This window comes from Clarias gariepinus, chromosome 2, assembly GCF_024256425.1.
Source record: "Clarias gariepinus isolate MV-2021 ecotype Netherlands chromosome 2, CGAR_prim_01v2, whole genome shotgun sequence".
Taxonomy (NCBI): domain Eukaryota; kingdom Metazoa; phylum Chordata; class Actinopteri; order Siluriformes; family Clariidae; genus Clarias; species Clarias gariepinus.
Genome location: NC_071101.1, coordinates 52915 through 73062, shown reverse-complemented (window position 1 = coordinate 73062; position 20148 = coordinate 52915). Strand labels below are relative to the sequence as shown.

Genomic DNA, 20148 nt, shown 5'->3' with positions numbered 1-20148 from the left:
AAGATAAGACACACATATTTAACAAACAATTTAATTGACAACTTGACACTGTAGAATTACTGATGCTAGTAGCTACACATTATATAGAAAAAATCTCGAAAAACGAAAACTTTTTTTCAGGGAATTTTATTACAAAATATCTATATTTCCTATTCATTCACGTATTACAACAGTGTTTCTGAACTGATCAGGAAAAAGCACTTTTAAAGGAAGAATTGGGTGGCTCTTAAAAGAGCCTTTGGATACTGAAACGCAGCAGTGGATGAAATTACTTGGTCTTGGCCGGCTTCTCGGTCTTCTTGGGCAGAAGCACAGCCTGGATGTTGGGCAGCACACCACCCTGAGCGATGGTCACTCCGCCGAGCAGTTTGTTCAGCTCTTCATCGTTACGCACGGCGAGCTGCAGGTGCCGGGGAATGATACGGGTCTTCTTGTTGTCGCGGGCGGCGTTACCAGCCAACTCCAGAATCTCAGCAGTCAGATACTCCAGCACAGCGGCCAAATAGACCGGAGCGCCGGCACCAACGCGTTCAGCATAGTTTCCTTTACGGAGAAGCCTGTGGACTCGGCCCACGGGGAACTGCAGTCCGGCTCTGGATGAGCGAGTCTTGGCCTTGGCACGAGCCTTTCCACCGGTTTTGCCCCTTCCAGACATGATTCACTACGTTAACGTGTTAGAACAGAAAACGTAAGCAATCGCTCTCTGGCGCTCTCTAATATAGCCTAAACTGCTGCATCCTCATTGGCTACAATCGTTGTGACAAACCAACCAATCACTAACACGCCATTGAATTCCGACTTCTCTCCAACCCCGCCCCTGTCTCATCAAAAGATAACAGAAATAGAGTTTTTATGTTTTCATTTTACACGCATTATTAACACTCATATCATGTAATTGCAACATGTTGCATAACATGTCTACATAACAGTTTGATCCGGGACTATCTGACAATTTTGATTCATACACATTCAAATTCCGTACAAACTTTAATAATTATTTTTGATTGTGTAAAGCTGCTTTGGGACAATGCCAATTGTTAAAAGCGCTATACAAATAAAATTGAATTGAAATAGAATTGAATTAAAAACCTCGTATACTTCCGGCTAACATGCATTTCAATATACTCTTACATGACTAGATTGAAGTGTAAACTTTAACAAATACTCGAAATCATAAGACTCCATAGAATCTTATAATATTAAACAACATGGTTATTCTATTCATGTAGTTCGACAAAAAAGTGGATTATTGCTCATTAAACGACAACGTGGGTGGCTCTTAAAAGAGCCGTTTAGGGGAAAATATGAAAGAAATAAATCTAACAAGTTTACTTCTTTTTAGAAGCTGCCTTTTTCGCCTTGGGCGCTTTGGGCTTGGCAGTCTTGGGCTTAACCGCCTTCGCCTTCTTGGGGCTCTTCGCTGCCTTTTTAGGGGTCGCCGGCTTTTTCGCCTTCTTGGGGCTCTTGGTGACTTTCTTGGCGGCAGCGGCAGGTTTCTTTGTCTTCTTAGGAGACTTCTTGGCGGCGGCGGGTTTCTTGGCCGCTACCTTCTTGGGCTTCTTCGCCGCCGCGGGCTTTTTGGCGGCCGGCTTCTTCGCTTTGGGTGCGGTTTTCTTGGCTTCGGTCTGCTTCTTGTTCAGCTTGAAAGAGCCAGACGCGCCGGTGCCTTTGGTGTGAACCAAGACCGCTTTTTTCACCAGATTGTTGACGGCGAGCTTGACGCGGGACTTGTTCTTCTCCACATCGTATCCACCGGCAGCCAGAGCTTTCTTCAGGGCAGCGAGAGACACGCCATTCCTCTCCTTGGACGCGGAAACCGCTTTGACGATCAGCTCGCCGACGCTAGGCCCGGCTTTCTTTGGCCGCGAAGCTGCTTTCTTCTTGGGCGCTTTGGCCGGCGCGGCGGCGGGCGCGGGAGCCACTTCTGCCATCTCTCTCTCTTTTAGGGATCTAAGTAGAATAAACGAGTGTAACGCTGAGCGCGCAGTAAATCACTGGAACCTCCCTCCCCTCTGATCTTAAAGCACACATGAGAGCGGTGTAGACTCAACCAGGCAGCCGCTGAATGACTGCGCTTCCGTCACACGATAGCGAGTGTGTTTTCTCCGGACATTTCTCTGCAAATATCCGAGTCCTGACTGCAGATCTCAAGCGTTCAAGCACACGTTTAGTGAGAAAGGCCTTTCCTCTTTCTTCCGAGGCCCGACACGGTCAGTTGGACAGCCGCACTCTCGCGCAGTAGCCATAAACGTGCGCCGCGCGCCTGCAGCTCGAGCCGGCGGACTGCGCATTTCGTGCGTGTCGTGTGTAAAAACCGGACAAAAACAGGTCGCACCGCTGTAAGAACTCTGGTCCGAACTGAAGGCGAGTCCTGTCAGTGAGCCTGATGTGTGAGCACTGGCCGAGCGCTGTGTGTAGGATATGAAACAGAGCTTGTTTTGGCCTGTGTAAAGCACAGCTTAGGGACACACAGGTTGAGAGAGCCAGAGTGTGTGTGTGTGTTTATTTGTTAGACCCTGTAAGTGCAAGAATAAAACGCTAACCGCTAAGCCACGATTTTGATTTTGATTAGTTACCAAAATGAATATTGAAATATATTTTTTAATGTCTAATCACAACTGTTTCATTGGAACAACCTGTTAAGGGTTAATTATGAATAGTGTTAGCCAGAAAAATTACACACAGTCGGTCATTCCCATGAAATGTATGATGTGAAGATAAAAACACTAAAATGGTATTCTATGCAATGTGGTTAAAGATTGAATTATTATTATTATTATTATTATTATTATTATTTTAAGTTTAACTAGTTTTCAAATTTTGAAAAATATTAAGCAATCAAACATTCTATATGACATTTAATAATCAGGATAGTGCCCTACTTTATTCACTTTATTCATCTTCTATACTCACTCACTCCACCGCCTGTGAAGTACCTGGAGGAAAGTAACATAGGAAGAACATGCAGACAGTGTGTATTCAGATCTGAGGTGGGAATCGAACCCTCGTCCCCACAGTGCCTAACCCAAGTATAACAGTGTCAAATTTCCCCAAAGCAAAATACCATGTTAAATTCATTATCTCTTCTCAAAAAGAGTATAACACTACACAAACTCATGGCAAATGTAAAAGGCAGTTTATTCTGCTGCGTGAATTCAATACAAACAGAAAAATAGGTTGACTCTGTTATTAATGCAAATTAATACGTTTATACAGTATACTGTAAATACCATGCGACTTTTCACTCATGTTGTTAGTAATACATTTTTTTTAAATACCTTTCACCTTTTAAAACATTTTTTGTAAAGACTAAATACAAAATACTGACAGAAATGTTAACAGATGGAAAAGGTGCATTGAAAAGCAAGGAGATTATATGGAAGTTTAAGTTGAAGTAGGCTTTATTGTCACTTCAACCATACTGTATACAGTTAGTACATAGTGAAACGAAACAACGTTCCTCCAGGACCAAGGTACTACATTCAACATAAATTTACAACATAAATTAACAGAAGAGCTAAAACTAGGTAACTAATAGACCTAGTTAGCTGGCTAGCAGAGACAGGACAGATTGACCGGACAACATACATTTTTTTTTTTTTAAACAACATAAATTAACAAAGACTAACTAGCTAACCCAGAGAGTTTTTTTTTTTTTTTACTGACAACAGACAACATAAAGTGCACGTGCAAATGTGCAAACAAGAGCAGAAAAGTAACGGTGTGACAAACACATCATAACATAATACTCTGTGGTGTCCAGGTTGATGAGCTGAGGTAGTGGAGAACCAGTAAACGTTCCTTAAAGTAGCAGCAAGAATTAGGAAGTTAGTGCAAAAAGTAATCCAGTAATGAATATTGTGCAAAAAAGAGCATTTATAGGTTGGTGTGTAAATACAGTAGTTTGGTAGTGTAGCTCAGTGTGTTTGCTCTTGTCTTAAAGTCAGTCCAGTCTGTTTTGAGGTAGTTGAGTTAAGCTGAGTGATAATGTTGTGTGTGTGTGTGTGTGTGTGTGTGTGCGTGTGTGTGCCTGTGTGTGTTTATCAGTCCAGTCCAGTCCCTTTTTGTTGAGAAGATGGATGGCTTGTGGAAAAAACTGTTGCACAGTCTGGATGTGTGCCCGAATGCTTCGGCACCTTTTTCCAGATGGCAGGAGTGTAAAGTGTGTGTAAGAGGGGTGTGTCCGATCAGCCACAATGCTGGTGGCTTTGCGGCTGCAGCATGTGGTGTAGATGTCTTTAATAAAGGGGAGAGAAACCCAGATGAGCTTCTCCGTTGTCCTCACTATCCGCTGTAGGGTTTTGCGGTCCGAGATGGCACAATTCCCAAACCAGACAGTGATGCAGCCGCTCAGGATGCTCTTGATAGTCCCTCTATAAAAGGTGGTCAGGCTCGGTGGTGGAAGCTGGGCCTTCCTCAGTCTTTTTAGAAAGAAGAGACGCTGTTGGGCTTTCTTGTGCAGAGAGCTGGTGTTGAGGGACCAGTTAAGGTCCTTCTCCAGGTGGACACCCAGGAATTTGGTGCTTTCGACGATCTCCACAGAGGAGCCGTTGATCCACAGCGGAGAATGGTCACCTCGTGTCCTCCTAAAGTCCACAACCATTCCCTTTGTCTTGTCAACATTCAGAGACAGGTTGTTGTATTTACACCAGTCCGTTAGCCTCTGCTCTTCCTCTGTACGCTGATTCATCGTTCTTGCTAATGAGACCCACCACGGTCGTGTCATCAGCGAACTTGATGATGTGATTCGAACTGTCTGTTGCTACACAGTCGTAAGTCAGCAGTGTAAACAGCAGACAGCCCTGTGGGGCCCCAGGGCTCAGAGTAATGGTGCTAGAGGTGCAGTTCCCGATACTTACTGACTGAGACCTTCCAGTCAGAAAGTCCAGGATCCAGTTGCAGAGGGAGGTGTTCAGGCCCAACAGGTTCAGCTTCCCAATCAGTTGTTGTGGGATGATAGTGTTGAATGCTGAGCTGAAATCTATGTACAGCATTCGAACATATGTGTCTTTCTTGTCCAAGTGTGTGAGGGCAAGATGTAGTGTAGTGGAGATGGCATCGTCCGTTGAGCGGTTAGGACGATACGCAAACTGCAGTGGGTCCAGTGAGGAGGGCAGCAGGGTCTTGATGTGTCTCATGACGAGCCGCTCAAAGCACTTCATGATGGTGGGTGTGAGTGCAACGGGACGGTAGTCATTGAGACAGGACACAGTAGACTTTTTGGGCACGGGGACGATGGTGGTGGCCTTGAAGCACGTGGGAACGACGGCGCTGCTCAGAGAGATGTTAGAGATGTCGGTGAGAACATCTGCCAGCTGTTCAGCACATTCTCTGAGCACTCTGCCTGGGATGTTGTCTGGTCCAGCAGCTTTACGTGGGTTGACTCTGCGTAGAGTTTTTCTCACCTCAGCTGTAGTGAGACACAGCACCTGGTCATTCGGAGAAGGGGTGGTCTTTCTCGCCGCCACGTCGTTCTGCCTGTCAAACCGAGCATGGAAGTTATTAAGCGCATCTGGAAGGGAGCCGTCACTGTCACAGGCAGTTGATGTCGTCCTGTAGTGAGTGATGGCTTGTAAACCCTGCCACATGCGCCGTGTGTCGCCGCTGTCCCTGAAGTGATTGTGGATTCTCTGGGCGTGTGCGCGCTTTGCCTCTCTGATGGCCCGAGAAAGTTTGGCCCTTGCTGTTCTGAGGGCCACCTTGTCTCCCGCTTTGAAGGCAGAGTCTCTGGTCCTCAGAAGTGCACGCACTTCCGCAGTAATCCACGGTTTCTGGTTGGGTCGTGAGATGATGTTCTTGGAGACAGTGACGTCATCGGTGCACTTGTTGATGTAGCTGGTCACTGATGACGTGTACTCCTCCAAGTCAGTGAAGTCGCCGTAAGTTGCAGCCTCCCTAAACATGTTCCAGTCAGTGCTCTCGAAACAGTCCTGAAGAGCAGAGATGGCTCCTGCTGGCCAGGTTTTCACCTGCGTCAGAACCGGTTTTGAGCGCCTGACGAGTGATGTGGTCTGAGTAGCCGAGGTGGGGGCGGGGCTCTGCCCGATATGCGCCAGGGATGTTTGTGTAAACAAGATCCAGCGTGTTTTCCCCTCTTGTTGCAAAGTCCACATATTGATGGAATCTAGGAAGCACTGACTTGAGATTTGCATGGTTGAAATCTACAGCAACAATAAACAGTCCATCCGGGTGTGTATTTTGCAGTTCACTGATCTTTGTATACAGTTCCCATAGCGCTTCCTTAGCATTAGCGCTAGGTGGAATGTACACTCCGATAATGAAAACAGTGGTAAATTCCCGCGGTAAATAAAAAGGTCTGCATCTAACAATCACAAACTCCACTAGCAATGAGCAATAACTAGAAACTAGCTCAGAGTTCTTGCACCATTTCGTGTTGATGTAAACACATAAGCCGCCACCCAAATCTTACCGCACAGAGTTGCATTTCTGTCGGCACGAAACGAGGCTAGCCCGTCTAGCCGAATAGCGGCGTCCGGTACTCTGTCGCTGAGCCATGTCTCCGTGAAAACAAAGACACAGCAGTCTCTAACCTCACGCTGTGTAGCCTGCTGGAGTCGGATTTAGTCCAGTTTATTGTCCAGGGAGCAGACGTTGGATAAGATGATGGACGGGAGATCCGGCCAGCTAGAGTTTGTTTTTAGCCTAGCACAGACTCCCGCCCGCTTCCTCGCGCACCGCTTCCGATGACCCTTCCTCCGGCCTCCGGCATCAGGCAACGCCGAGGCTTCGAGGCCTGGTTCACGCAGGAAGCCGAGGTCGCGTAGCTTTTCACGCAGCTCATCGTCGATATCATTAACCGGGTTATTTAGGTTGAAAAGTGTCTGGCTGTTGTATGTACGGACACCAGTTGCAAAGATATCCATACACATAGAAAAATAAACGCACTACACACAAAACGTAAACAACGTAGCACCACTAAGTTTTATTGTCATATACAGATAACAATGAGGCATCATTACCATAATGTTTCCCAACTTTACATAAACATATAAATTTAAAAATATAGGAAGAGTAGAGGATTATATATATAATCCTCTACTCTTCCTATATTTTTAAATTTATATATATATATATATATATATATATATATATATATATATATATATATATATATATAATCATATTATTGCAAAGGTATCTGTATGTGCAAGTAAGCTATAAGATAATTTAGTATTTACATGTAACAGTGCAAGGTGCAATGAAGTATTTTGAATATGGTTGCTTTACGTCTCAGGAAGCTTCAAGGTGCTTCATGTTGTCTCGGTAGGAAACATGTCTTACAAGTCATGAGCCTGTCATATTTAAATAGCAAAATCAATGACCACATTTGCTTTTTCACTTTCTCTGCGTCGCGCGTCAAGCCGCCAAAACTCAAACGCAATCTCTAATCCATTTTCAATTGCATTTCCAACACGTTACACGGAAACCTGTCAATCAGCGTCAGGGGTGGGTCTATACTGTGGGGCGGGATTGTATGGGGAGTGACGTCACTCACAGTCTCCGACAAATAGGGGAGAAATTGAGCGATAGGGGTGAACTGCGGTATGGAGCGATATCCCGGACAATATTCAAAAGAAATTGCATTTGCAAATGTGCCATAACTCAAATGCAATTGCAAACTTCGCATTACCGTTTGCTGTTTCGCCTTCATGAACGCACACTGACTGCCAAATTTCAAATAAAAAAGAAAAGTCCATTTGCATTTGTATTTCCCATGTCTTACAAGTCATGAGACGGGATTGTGTGGGGAGTGATGTCACTTGCAGTCGCCGACCAAGAGGGGGGAATTTGAGCAATTTTTGTCACTGCAGTGACGTCACTCCCCACACAATCCCGCCCCACAGTATAGACCCGCCCATGACGCTTCTTAAGTTCTCACTCACCTTCTGCTCAGGATGTAAAGCTTGTGCCATGGAGCTGATTGTTTACATCAGTGTGTTTAATGGTTTAAATGAGATGCTATCCCTTTTAATGACTGACATTTACACTCGGCTCTGCATTTCCCAACACTCCAATAATATTAGCACTGCTTCAAAGCTATAAAGCTACTGCTTACTGCTCTAAACAGTAACATCCAATTAATTTCACATACACTATCTGGTATGTGTTGCAAATTGGCAATTATCACGCTATAATTCACTGTATATTCCATCATGATAAGTCCTGGAGCTGCACCGGCATGGTTCTGTGTTCACTGTGTTTCTGGGCTAGTGATGGATCGTTCATGAACGATTCGTTCTTTTTGAACGAGTCTTTAACATGTAAAACACAGACACTCCTACCTCCGGAATAAACACGGAGATGTTAGTCCCATTCGAATGCATACATAAAATGACAGACGTCATTAAAAAAAAAAATCAAACTCAAACGCTGTTTGGAAAACTAGTCCCGTCCGAATAGGGCTTAAGTCATTTCAAATATTCTTAGTTGAGTTTATGTCCTTGGCAGGCTAGTAATTTCACCCTTGGGAAACAGTAATCTGCTGACAAAGACATAGTTTAAAGAAACTATTTATGAACTAAAACGACAAAGAACTATGGACGAGATGTAAAAAAAAAACAAAAAAAAAAACATGATTTTAAATTATGATAAAATAGTAATTCAGTAATTCAGTTTTTTTTTCCGTAATTATATTGTAATCACGTAATTACATGAAGTTAGTTGGTGTGAGAGAAGAGGATGCAGAGGATAGGGTTAGATGGAGGCAGATGATTCGCTGTGGCGACCCCTGAAAGGGAACAGCCGAAAGATAAAATATATATTATGAAATAGCATTAACTGAATTGAAGGCTAAAGACCTTTGCTCTTCTGTTTTTTTTTTCAAGTAAATAATAATAATAATAATAATAATAATAATATGGTTAGCTAATTAGCAGAATTGTCTAAAGAAGGAATAATGAGTTTTAGGCGGCACTTTATGTTTTGGATGGTTATTGCCTGCCATCTTGTGGCCGAGTTTAGTAAGTGTTTCCTTAAGCACTGTGATCTTGTAGCTCGAGTGTTGGAGGTTTGCTCTTGCGGTTTTAATCAAACTTCATTTAAGAAAGGTTTTACACATCACACGACACATATACATGGTTACAAATGCTTTATTTTTACACTGTTAATTACACTAATATGTAACAATGTTTCAACATTTATGCCGTATATGCAAAATTATACAAAGAACTACTGATACTTACGTTACGTTACATTAGAATTTATATTTCTATCAGGTCTCGCAGATACTTATTTGCAGTTTGGTTGTATGATTTTTTTGGTATAAAATATAATAACGCATTTTATATATCTTTAAGGAAAACACGACCGTTGGTCTTAGTCCCGCCTCCTCGCCTGGTCTCAAGTAGGTCCTCTGGAGGCGAATAAATACGTTGTCGTTGAGGCTGTGCATTACGTTCTTTCATTTTACTTTGTAAGAGGAGTACAATGTCAGGGAGAGGAAAGGGCGGGAAAGGACTCGGGAAGGGAGGCGCTAAGCGTCACCGTAAGGTTCTCCGCGATAACATCCAGGGAATCACCAAGCCCGCTATTCGCCGTCTGGCGCGCCGTGGCGGAGTGAAGCGTATTTCCGGCCTGATCTATGAGGAGACTCGCGGTGTGCTCAAGGTGTTTCTGGAGAATGTCATCCGCGACGCCGTTACCTACACCGAGCATGCTAAGAGAAAGACCGTCACCGCCATGGATGTGGTGTACGCCCTGAAACGCCAGGGACGCACCCTGTACGGCTTCGGCGGTTAAACACTCCACCGGCTAACGACACGAACACAACGGCTCTTTTAAGAGCCACCCACATCTCCAACAAAAGAGCTCCTGTCTCCACCTTTGTGTAAAAATGCATATTAAGCACCGTCTACAAAATATCATCGTTTAATACTTGTCATGACACTTGTCTATCTGCGGGCAGTTGAGAGAACTAGATGTGTTGGATTTCTCGCCTTGTCCAAATAATCAGGAAACCGTTTTAAAAGCCTTAGAATCCATTTAAAGCATCACAAGACATGAACAAAGCATTTAAATGTTGTTACACACACACACACACTAGTTGAAAATGTGGACGCAAAAGGATAACGTTTATTTACAAATTATATGTACAGGATATCTTTTGATGGTCGAACACGTGACGTACTTATTTTCTGGATTAGGTTATTGTAAATATCCTGGTTTATTCATTTATTTATTATAAAAACAATAAATTAACCCGCGACTCTAAAACGGCGGGAAGGGACACAAAGCGAAGCGGAGGGAGAGGAGTAACAGGAAGAGACTGAGGTGGTAGGAGGTCCCTCACGTGTTGAGGTTTTGGATATAGACCAATCAAAATCCGTTCTTGGCTTGTGCTTAATTAAAATGTGACCTGTACATAGAGGGGCCTCGAGGCAAAGCTGTTCATTCTTCTCTCAGTCTCGTCGAGAAGTAACAGCACCATGCCTGAGCCAGCCAAGACTGCTCCCAAGAAGGGCTCGAAGAAAGCCGTGACCAAGACCGCCGGCAAAGGAGGCAAGAAGCGCAGAAAGTCCAGGAAGGAGAGCTACGCCATTTACGTGTACAAAGTCCTGAAGCAGGTTCACCCCGACACCGGCATTTCGTCCAAGGCGATGGGAATTATGAATTCGTTCGTTAACGACATCTTCGAGCGTATTGCGGGTGAGTCCTCTCGTCTGGCTCACTACAACAAACGCTCCACCATCACTTCCAGGGAGATCCAGACCGCCGTGCGCCTGTTGCTGCCCGGTGAGTTGGCCAAGCACGCCGTGTCCGAGGGCACCAAGGCCGTGACTAAATACACCAGCTCCAAGTAAAGCGCGTCACCGCCGCCTTCATCAACACAACGGCTCTTTTAAGAGCCACCCATGTTGTCCGTCAAAGAGTGATTTCCTGCCGTGTAGGTTTGTGCTTTAAAGTAATTGTCTAGAAACCACTCATAAATCAAATGTAAATTTTAAACTGCTATGTTTTAGATCAAGACAGTTTCTAGCAGTATACTAGTGATGGGGAGGTTCGAATCATTTTAGTGACTCGGTTCTTTGAATCTTGTTCATCAAAATGAACGAATCTTTTTGAGTCATTTCGTTCTTTTGATCAGAAAAAATATATAAAATGTTAAATTTTCAATAAACAGACACCGAACATGATTTCATACACACAATTTTGCTATAGTCTCAGTAATTAAAATATTACAATGCAGTTAAAGACGTATGATAAACAGAATAAGCAGCTCACCTGTCATATCTTCCGAACCGTTCGTTCTTTTGTCACATGACTCCCATAGACTCTATGCAGTGAAATAGATCAGATTTTGTCCGAATATTGATATTATTGTTTATCGTGGTCTACTAAAAAAGCATGCAAAAAATTGACAGTAAATGTATCGAGTGTATGTTCTTGTCAATGATGTATGCTTTTGCAATTAATAAAAAATATTATACAAATATAATGTTCTCAGAAATTATTTTTGTATTTATTATTTATTTATTTTGGAAAATGTGTAAACATGTGCTTGGATTTAATATTAGGTGCAAATTAGTTGCAAATAATAATACTATTAATAACTAAACATTTGCTTCATAATGTTTGCTTAATATTTTGTGAAAAAAATAGTAAGGGACACAGTCATATAAAATTAAATAACAGATTTGAATACTTATCTACAAATGATTGGGTCGAACAAATGTCACCTAAATACTAATATAAAGTGTTGGGGTCAAAAAAAGTTCAGGGTGTATCCAGTAAGTTTAACTGTCACTCAAAGCTATCTCCAAGGGAACCGCCACCCCTCCCCATCCATCCCCACACTTTTACACTGAATGAGGCGCAGCACCCACCACCATCCAAGAAACAGTTTGGGCACGGAGACCACATCTTTAAACCTCAATGGGCAGTTTCATAACAAGGCCGATGGACCCATTAAGACAGAGCAAACTTGATGAGGCCTTGGTCAAAATGATTGCTCGTGACTTTCAACCATTTTCAGTTGTTGAGAATAAGGGCTTTAAAGAATTTTCAAATCTCCTGGACCCATCATACATTCTACCAAGTAGAAAAACATTGTCAAAAACCATACTGCCTATGTGATGTGGATAACAAAATTGTTGCTTGTGTAACTGACAATGCCAGCAATATTGTTTCAGCTCCACTGGGACCACATACCATGCTTTGCTCATATGTTAAACCTCATTGTCAAAGCTGCACTGAAGGAGGTCCAAAATGTACTGCAAAAGGTGAAATCTATTGTTAAATACTTCCACAGAAGCACAGTTGCTTCAGACAGACTCAAGGCCACACAGAAACAGATGGGACAGGAGCACTTCTAAAACAGGAAGTGTCCACAAGGTGGAATTTAACTTATAAAATGTTGAAAAGGTTCACTGATCTGAAAGATCCAATCATCTCTACCCTGGCACTCACCAATGCTTCTTTGCCAATATTAACACCAGAGGAATGGGAAATTGCCAAAGAAATTACTGATATCATTAAGCCATTTGAGGAGGTCACCACTGAAGTGAGCGGAGAAAAGTAAGTAGTTTAACTTTTTTTGCTTATCATTTATAATAAACAAAATTAAACTCTCTATTTTTATACAATATTATATATTTTTATACTTACATTAAGCTAATCATATGTACAATATAGATGTTGATTTAGAGACAGAGAGAGATAGAGAAAGACATGAACAGAATGCGAAGGTGAGCGTGGGAGCGTTTGCACCTTTAAGAACAGATGAAAGAGGAGACAGGAAGATGGCAGCAGGGAAGATTTACTACGTTATATCAGATCTATGAGCAGGAGAGTAGAAAACACTCCTTTTTATTTAAAATAATTATTACAAGTTATAAGAAATTATATTAAATATAATTGTTAATCTTTATATGTTTGTGACTGCCTCCAAAGTCATTTTGATGACAAGAGATCTTCAGAAGATTGTTGTCAGGTTTCAGAGAAATCCATCCTGTCTAGAACCTGTTAACAAATTAGTGGACACCCTCATGGCTGAAATGAACAGAAGGTTTGGCAAAGTTGAATTTATTGAGAAACTTGCTGATGCTACTTGCTTGGACCCAAGGTTCAAAAAGCAAGCCTTTGTCAACCAACAGGCTGCAGATAAGACAGTAAAGAGGATCACTACAGCTGCAGCACATGTTAACCCAACTCAGGGTGAAGAGGAGACTGCTCCAGATTATGCTGCAATTGTCACTGCAACAGCCATGTTTTGGGAGGACTTTGACGAAAGGGTAGCAAGCATGAGGCCAATTTCTGCCACCACGTCCCATACTGCAGATACAATGATGGAGATGCGGGCCTATCTTGCAGAGCCACTTTTACCCCGCACATCAGACCCTCTGGCATGGTGGAGGAAGAGTTCCCCTGTTTACAAAAGCCTCTTTGAAGTAATTTAGGCTAGACTTTGTATTGTGGCTACATCTGTGCCATCTGAGAGAGTTTTTTCTAAGACAGGGCAGATTATCTCTGACAGAAGAAACAGACTGAGCCCATCCAAAGTCCAGGAGCTTGTTTTTCACAATGCAAACTTGCTCTGAACCAGGTCACAGTGTGTCTGTGTGTTTTGTGTGTTAATTTTTTAAAAACAATATTGATGTTAGGCTTTATATTGTAATATATTGATAACTATATGTTATTGTTGCGGCTCATACTGTAGTGTATAGGGTGAAAACTTTCACTTGTTTATTTAAATTTTCCAATTTATTTTTAATTTTTATTTAAATTATTTAATTTTACAAAAAATAAAAGCAACAGTATAATATTTTCTTTGATGTTTATTTTATTTACTTAAATATAACTGCATAGCGTTATGGGAGTCACAAAAGAACGAACGACTTGGGGACTTGTTAGCAGAACCGTTCGTTCAATACTGTTTCCTGTATACTGCACTGCATAGAGTCTATGGGAGTTACGTGACAAAAGAACGAACGACTCAGGACCGAAAAGACCCAAAGGTAATTACTCTATTCTGTTTTCTGTATATATTATATTATATTATACTATATAACATATGGAGGTTTTGCGATGCTTTGCGCATGCGCGCCCAATAGAGAATGAACGAATCATTCATGAACGACCCATCACTACAGTACACAGCTATTCAGAACTAGCATGTAGAAGCTCTACAATAAAAGTCTGTTACTTTTTGTTGCAACAAATAAAACCATGAATCTCGGACGTCCAAAGGAATATCATTTAAAGGTCATTATATTTTTCATAAAATTTTAATATGATCTTTAGGGTCCTAATGAAAAGTTTGTATTATACGTTAATTAAAAATTCAAAAGGATTGGGAAAAAAAAACACTACTTTTACCTGGTAAAAACTAGCTCTGTTCTCAGCAACCTGTTTCAGTACATGCTAATTTAAATGCTCATGACCTCTGCTGAGCCCGCCCCCCCCCCCCCCGTTCTGTGGGGCGTGACACGTGGGGTATAGCGACGGAAGTGTAGTCCAGTGCGGGCAATGCTTTGGACTGCATTACCCACAAAGCATTGCCACAACGCAGTGCTTTGTGGGTAATGCAGTCCAAACTGGAAAACTATGGATTATAGAGCCCGAGCCTGTTTTCTTCAGTCGTTTTTGGTTTGATTTAAGTACGGAACCTACGCGGAAGTTTGTAATATCGCCTGACAACGCAGAAATTAAAAGAATGGACATGCATCGGCTCGATTTGTCTTTCTCATCACTGCATGTGCATAAATTAACGGGCTGTTGTGCTGCCGCGAGCAACAACAACAAAAGCGGAGAAACTTACTGAGAGAGATACGGACTCGATGTGTTTACTGATGTGTTTACATGACTTCTTAATCTTCGACAGACATCGTTATAAACCATCTAATGTTACAAAGGTAAGCATAATATAGTTTTCCGACTACGTACACAGTTTGCAACTAGACAATCACCTCAATGCATTGTTTATTATAAACGGGCGATTAGGAATTATATAGAGACGGGTGTACATAGAGAAGAAGCCATAACCATGTTCTATGAGAGTGTAAGTTAACTTACACTCCGCATTCATCGTGATTATTAGAAAAGGCAATCTGCAAAGAGTCATAGAAAAATAAATTACACTCACTGAGCCTGGTGAAGATGAAGCAGGAACACGAAGCGTTAGTACAGATCCATTTTTAGGAGCAGCTTCCTAGTAAAACCTGCTTTATATTGACCCGCGTTTATAAAGCAGTCTGGTGAAAAATGAGTAGTGCAAACATGAATGCATTTAGGTAAATCAGCGGGGACGTTAGCTTTAAAAACTAAATTCAGCCACTGCGTCCTCAGTGGCTCAGATACCTAACCCTAGGTAGGTACCCTAGGTCACTAACCCTAGGTAGTGAATGACGACTGCTGTGATCGCTATTACACCCAACAACTGTACACAACACTCGCTTAGGCGCCATTTTGCTCCAGCGGCGAAAAAACAATGGCCGACAGCGTCTTCTCACTCGGGGCGGGTCTTTGCTAAAACACCAGTGTCAATCAACTTGTGTAGGATTGCCCTCTTGTGGTGTGGCGTCACAAGGCAAGGCTTTTGCGATTGGCCTGATTTCAGAAGGGGGATGTTATTGTAATAAACGAAAAGAAAACCACTGGGCGGCTCTTTATCATCGTAGAGTGGTTGTGTACGCACTCTCCTAACACACAGTTTAGTCCAAACAGCTTAAAATAGTGCATGTAGTGCTGTATGACCCCTTTAATACAACATAAATACTAAGATTTGGATGGGCAATGAAAAAATTAAAATATATAAATATTTAACTCCTGTTTTTGATTCACATGTGTAAAGTGACTGGGATTTTTTGATTCCATTATAAATCCACTATAATACATTTTTTATAATGTTCTATTAGACTTTTTTTATTATTGACTTCAGCTCTTGTAAACCTCACAATTTTGAGCTTGCATTTGCTGTGTATGTCCTGCAGACCTTATTTACTGGAGCTCATACCCCACATTTTTTAGGGAAAAAAAGATTTTGATTATATGATAAGATGAAGCATATTGTACTGCATATCACAGAATACTTCAGTGAGATGTTTACCAAAATCACTTTTTTGAAAGTAGATATATATGGCACAAAATAACTTTTGTGTTCCTGGGCACAAGTGACTGATAGGATTCGTTGAAAACAAAAGCTTAAATGTACAATGTATATAATTGTAAGTAATCGTTATTATTATAATAGTAAGTTATCATTATTGATGACTGTCAGTTATTTTATGCACACACACACTATATATATATATATATATATATATAAAGAAACGTCCCTTTTTCAGGACTGTGTATTTCAACAATAATGTTGTAAAAATCCAAATAAATTTACAGATCTTCATTGTAAAGGGTTTAAACAATGTTTTTCATGCATGTTCAATTAACCATAATCAGTTAGTTAACATGCACCTGTGAAATGGTCGTTAAGACCTTAACAGCTTACAGGAAGTAGGCATTTAAGTTCACAGTTCTAAAAACGCAGGACACTAAAGGGACTTGTCTACCGACTGTGAAAAACACCCAAAGAAAGATGCCCAGGGTCCCTGCTCATCTGCGTGAATGTGCATTAGGCATGCTGCAGGGAGGCATGAGGACTACTGATGTGGCTAGGGTGATAAATCACCATATCCGCACCGTGAGGCGCCTTAGACGGCGCCACAGGGAGACAGGAAGGACAGCTGATTATCCTCGCAGTGGAAGACCACATGTATATATATCTCACCTGCGTGACAGGTACAGGATGGCCACAACAACTGCCCGAGTCACACCAGGAACACACAATCCCTCCATCAGTGCTCTGACTGTCCGCAATAGGCAGTCCATGTGGGGGAGATGCACTGCAGTACTTCAAGCAGCTGGTGGCCACCACAAGTTTTCTATTGGATTAGGGTCTGGGGATTGGGCTGCCACTCCATAACATTAATCTTGTTGGTCTGGAACCAAGATGCTGCTTGCTTACTGGTGTGTCTGGGGTCGTTGTCTTGTTGAAACACCCATTTCAAGGGCATTTCCTCTTCGGCATAAGGCAACATGACCTCTTTAAGTATTCTGATGTACTCAAATTGATCCATGATCCCTAAAATGGGATAAATAGGCTCAACACCATAGTACGAGAAGCTTCCCCATATCATGATGCTTGTGCCTCCATGCTTCACTGTCTTCACAGTGTACTGCGGCTTGAATTCAATGTTTGGTGGCCTGACAAACTGTCTGCGGCCTATAGACCCAAAAAGGACAATCTTGCTTTTATCAGTCCACAAAATATTGCACCATTTCTCTTTAGGCCAGTCAGTGTGTTTTTTGGTGAACTGTAACCTCTTCAGCACATGTCTTTTTTCAACAACGGGATATCTTACTGATAGCTTGGCTTTACATAGCTGTCTTCCAATAGTAACAGCACTCAAAGGTAACTTTAGGTGTTTTTTAACCTGCTGGAACTGATCATTGGCTGAGTCTTTGCCAATTTTAATTATTCTTTAATCTATTCGAATGGTAGTTTTCCATTTTCTTCCACATCTTTCTGGTTTTGATCTCCATTTTAAAGCATTTGATATCACTTTAGCAGTGCAGCCTATCATTTTCTGCACTTCTTTGTATGTTTTTTTTTCAATCTCTAATCAACTTTTGAATCAACGCTGTTGTTCTGAACAATGTCTAAAACAACCTGTTTTACTCTGATTTTTAGAGGGAAATGCACAGAACAACCTTTTCTGCATTTATCCTTAAATAAGGGGAACTTGTTTGACACCTGTTTTTCACAGAATGATTTACTTCTCCAATTGAACTCCACACTGCTATTATTTTGAACATGCCCCATTTCAATTAATGATTAAATTACACAGAATCAGGTGCATCCAACCATGACTGTTGTGTCTGTTGGTTTTCTATTACTCCACTACACCTACAACTAAAATATTTACCATGAAGAAATATAATTTCTTCCAAAAACAATTATTGATCTGGTTATTGGTGTTGGACTGCTATTATTTTGAACACAACTGTATATATATAAAGTTTTTACGACTAACTATTCAATTACATTTATTTACATAATCGTATTAGATTTGTTTATGCAGCAGCTTTAGGAGTGACGTTTGGTCAGATCTGTGCTCTCAGTGACTCAGTGCCTTAGCCCTCTGAGCCACCACTGTTGTTTTTCACAATGTAGTGGAACCTGTGTTGATCCTTTTCCCGAGACTAATTCCCTTAAATTTTATGTAAAACAAACTAATGGAAACCTGTGTGTTTTATTGGACAGTGATTTTAAACTCGATAAGCAAATTAACTCTGTGGTCATAGCTAGCTTTTTTCATCTTAGGCTCTTGTCCAAGGCCAACCCATTTTTAACAAAGTAAGATCTTGAAATGTTTATACACACTTCCATATTTTATACAATAAGGGTGGACTTTTAATTGTTTTATATTGACAAAGTGTCGAATATGTGGGCTGCATAAAGCAAAGAAAACAGTTAAGGTTTTTTTTTTTTATTCCTGGACCTGGGTTAAGAACCTTTCTACACATTATTAAAACCCTGAAGAGAAATGAACCTTAAAATAAAAGAAAAATAAAAGCATTTACAATTTTCATCCAAAAGTTTATCACCAAACAGAATGACCTTACTTCAATTAAATAATTTCAATAAAACATTTTGAGGCATTTAATCCTGTTGTATGTTAGTATTGAGACACTCCATTTTGGTATCTGCATTATTAAGGAATTATTAATTATTATAAATTATTAACCTGCATTATAACCTCTTATTACATTATAACTTCTTATTACAAAATATTTATAATTCATATTCATTTACGTTTTAAGTTTGGAATTATGTTTGTGAACTGATCAAAAGAAAAAAAAACACACTTTTAAAGGAAAAATGGGTGGCTCTTAAAAGAGCCTTTGGATACTGAAATGCAGCAGTGGGTGAAATTACTTGGTCTTGGCCGACTTCTCTGTCTTCTTGGTCAGAAGCATGGCCTGGATGTTGGGCAGCACACCACCCTGAGTGATGGTCACTCCGCCAAGCAGTTTGTTCAGCTCCTCATCGTTACGCACGGCCAACTGCAGGTGCCGGGGAATGATACGGGTCTTCTTGTTGTCGTGGGCGGCATTACCAGTCAACTCCAGGATCTCAGCAGTCAGATACTCCAGCACAGCGGCCAAGTAGACCAGAGCGCTGGCACCAACACCCTCAGCGTAGTTTCCTTTACGGAGAAGCCTGTGGACACGACCCATGGGACACTGCAGTCCAACTCTGAATGAGCGAGTCTTGGCCTTAGCACAGGCTTTTCCGCCGGTTTTGCCTCTTCCAGACATGATTCACTACGTTAACGTGTTCAAAGAAAAGCGAAAATGTAAGCAAATACTCACTAGCACTCTCTAATATAGCCTAAACTGCTGCATCCTCATTGGCTACAAACCAACCAATCACTAACATGCCATCAAATTCTCTCCAGCCCCGCCCCTGTCTCGTCACAAGATAACAGAAATAGTTTTGATGCTTTTTAAAAAAATTATTTTTTCATTGAGAAAAGACATAGATTATTACAATGACAGTCACAATACACAACAATATCCACAACGATCATTTCATCCAGTTTTCTTGGCTTCGGTCTGCTTCTTGTTCAGCTTGAAAGAGCCAGACGCGCCGGTGCCTTTGGTCTGAACCAAGACCGCTTTTTTTCACCAGATTGTTGACGGCGAGCTTGACGCGGGACTTGTTCTTCTTCACATCGTATCCACAGGCAGTCAGAGCTTTCTTCAGGGCGGGTAAAGACACGCCGCTCCTCTCCTTGGACGTGGAAACCACTTTCACGATCAGCTTGCCGACGCTAGGCCCGGATTTCTTTGGCCGCGAAGCTGCTTTTTTCTTGGGTGCTTTGGCCGGCGCCGCGGCAGGCGCGGGAGCCACTTCTGCCATCTCTCAGGGATCTCAGTAGAATAAACGAGTGTAACACTGAGCGCGCAGTAAAACACTGGAACCTCCCTCCCCTCTGATCTTAAAGCACACATGAGAGCGGTGTAGACTCAACCGGGCAGCCGCTGAATGACTGCGCTTCCGTCACACGATAGCGAGTGTGTTTTCTCCGGACATTGCTCTGTGAATATCCGTGTCCTGACAGCAGATCTCAA

At 41.8% G+C, this 20148-nt stretch overlaps 3 protein-coding genes and 2 pseudogenes across 3 annotated transcripts; 2 read left to right on the top strand and 3 right to left on the bottom strand.

The window, feature by feature from the left end:
* Nucleotides 1-241: 241 nt before the first annotated feature.
* LOC128543006 (histone H2AX-like) lies at nucleotides 242-19332 on the bottom strand (annotated as a pseudogene).
* LOC128543186 (histone H1-like) lies at nucleotides 1329-1962 on the bottom strand. Its single transcript, XM_053513549.1, has one exon. It carries the CDS (start codon nucleotides 1929-1931, stop codon nucleotides 1329-1331), a length of 603 nt encoding a protein of 200 aa, XP_053369524.1. The 5' UTR covers nucleotides 1932-1962.
* Nucleotides 9448-9776, top strand: LOC128543172 (histone H4). The gene has a single exon (XM_053513531.1). It carries the CDS (start codon nucleotides 9448-9450, stop codon nucleotides 9757-9759), a length of 312 nt encoding a protein of 103 aa, XP_053369506.1. The 3' UTR covers nucleotides 9760-9776.
* On the top strand, nucleotides 10434-10993 carry LOC128543242 (histone H2B-like). The gene has a single exon (XM_053513610.1). The coding sequence runs from the start codon at nucleotides 10446-10448 to the stop codon at nucleotides 10818-10820; it is 375 nt and encodes a 124-aa protein (XP_053369585.1). The 5' UTR covers nucleotides 10434-10445; the 3' UTR covers nucleotides 10821-10993.
* Nucleotides 19333-19605: 273 nt separating the features above from the next.
* On the bottom strand, nucleotides 19606-19936 carry LOC128508940 (histone H1-like; annotated as a pseudogene).
* Between the last annotated feature and the right edge of the window lie 212 nt (nucleotides 19937-20148).

Coding starts and splice junctions, on each gene's coding strand:
- LOC128543186 (XM_053513549.1), bottom strand. CDS start 1,931: ATGGCAGAAGTGGCTCCCGCGCCCGCCGCCGCGCCGGCCAAAGCGCCC.
- LOC128543172 (XM_053513531.1), top strand. CDS start 9,448: ATGTCAGGGAGAGGAAAGGGCGGGAAAGGACTCGGGAAGGGAGGCGCT.
- LOC128543242 (XM_053513610.1), top strand. CDS start 10,446: ATGCCTGAGCCAGCCAAGACTGCTCCCAAGAAGGGCTCGAAGAAAGCC.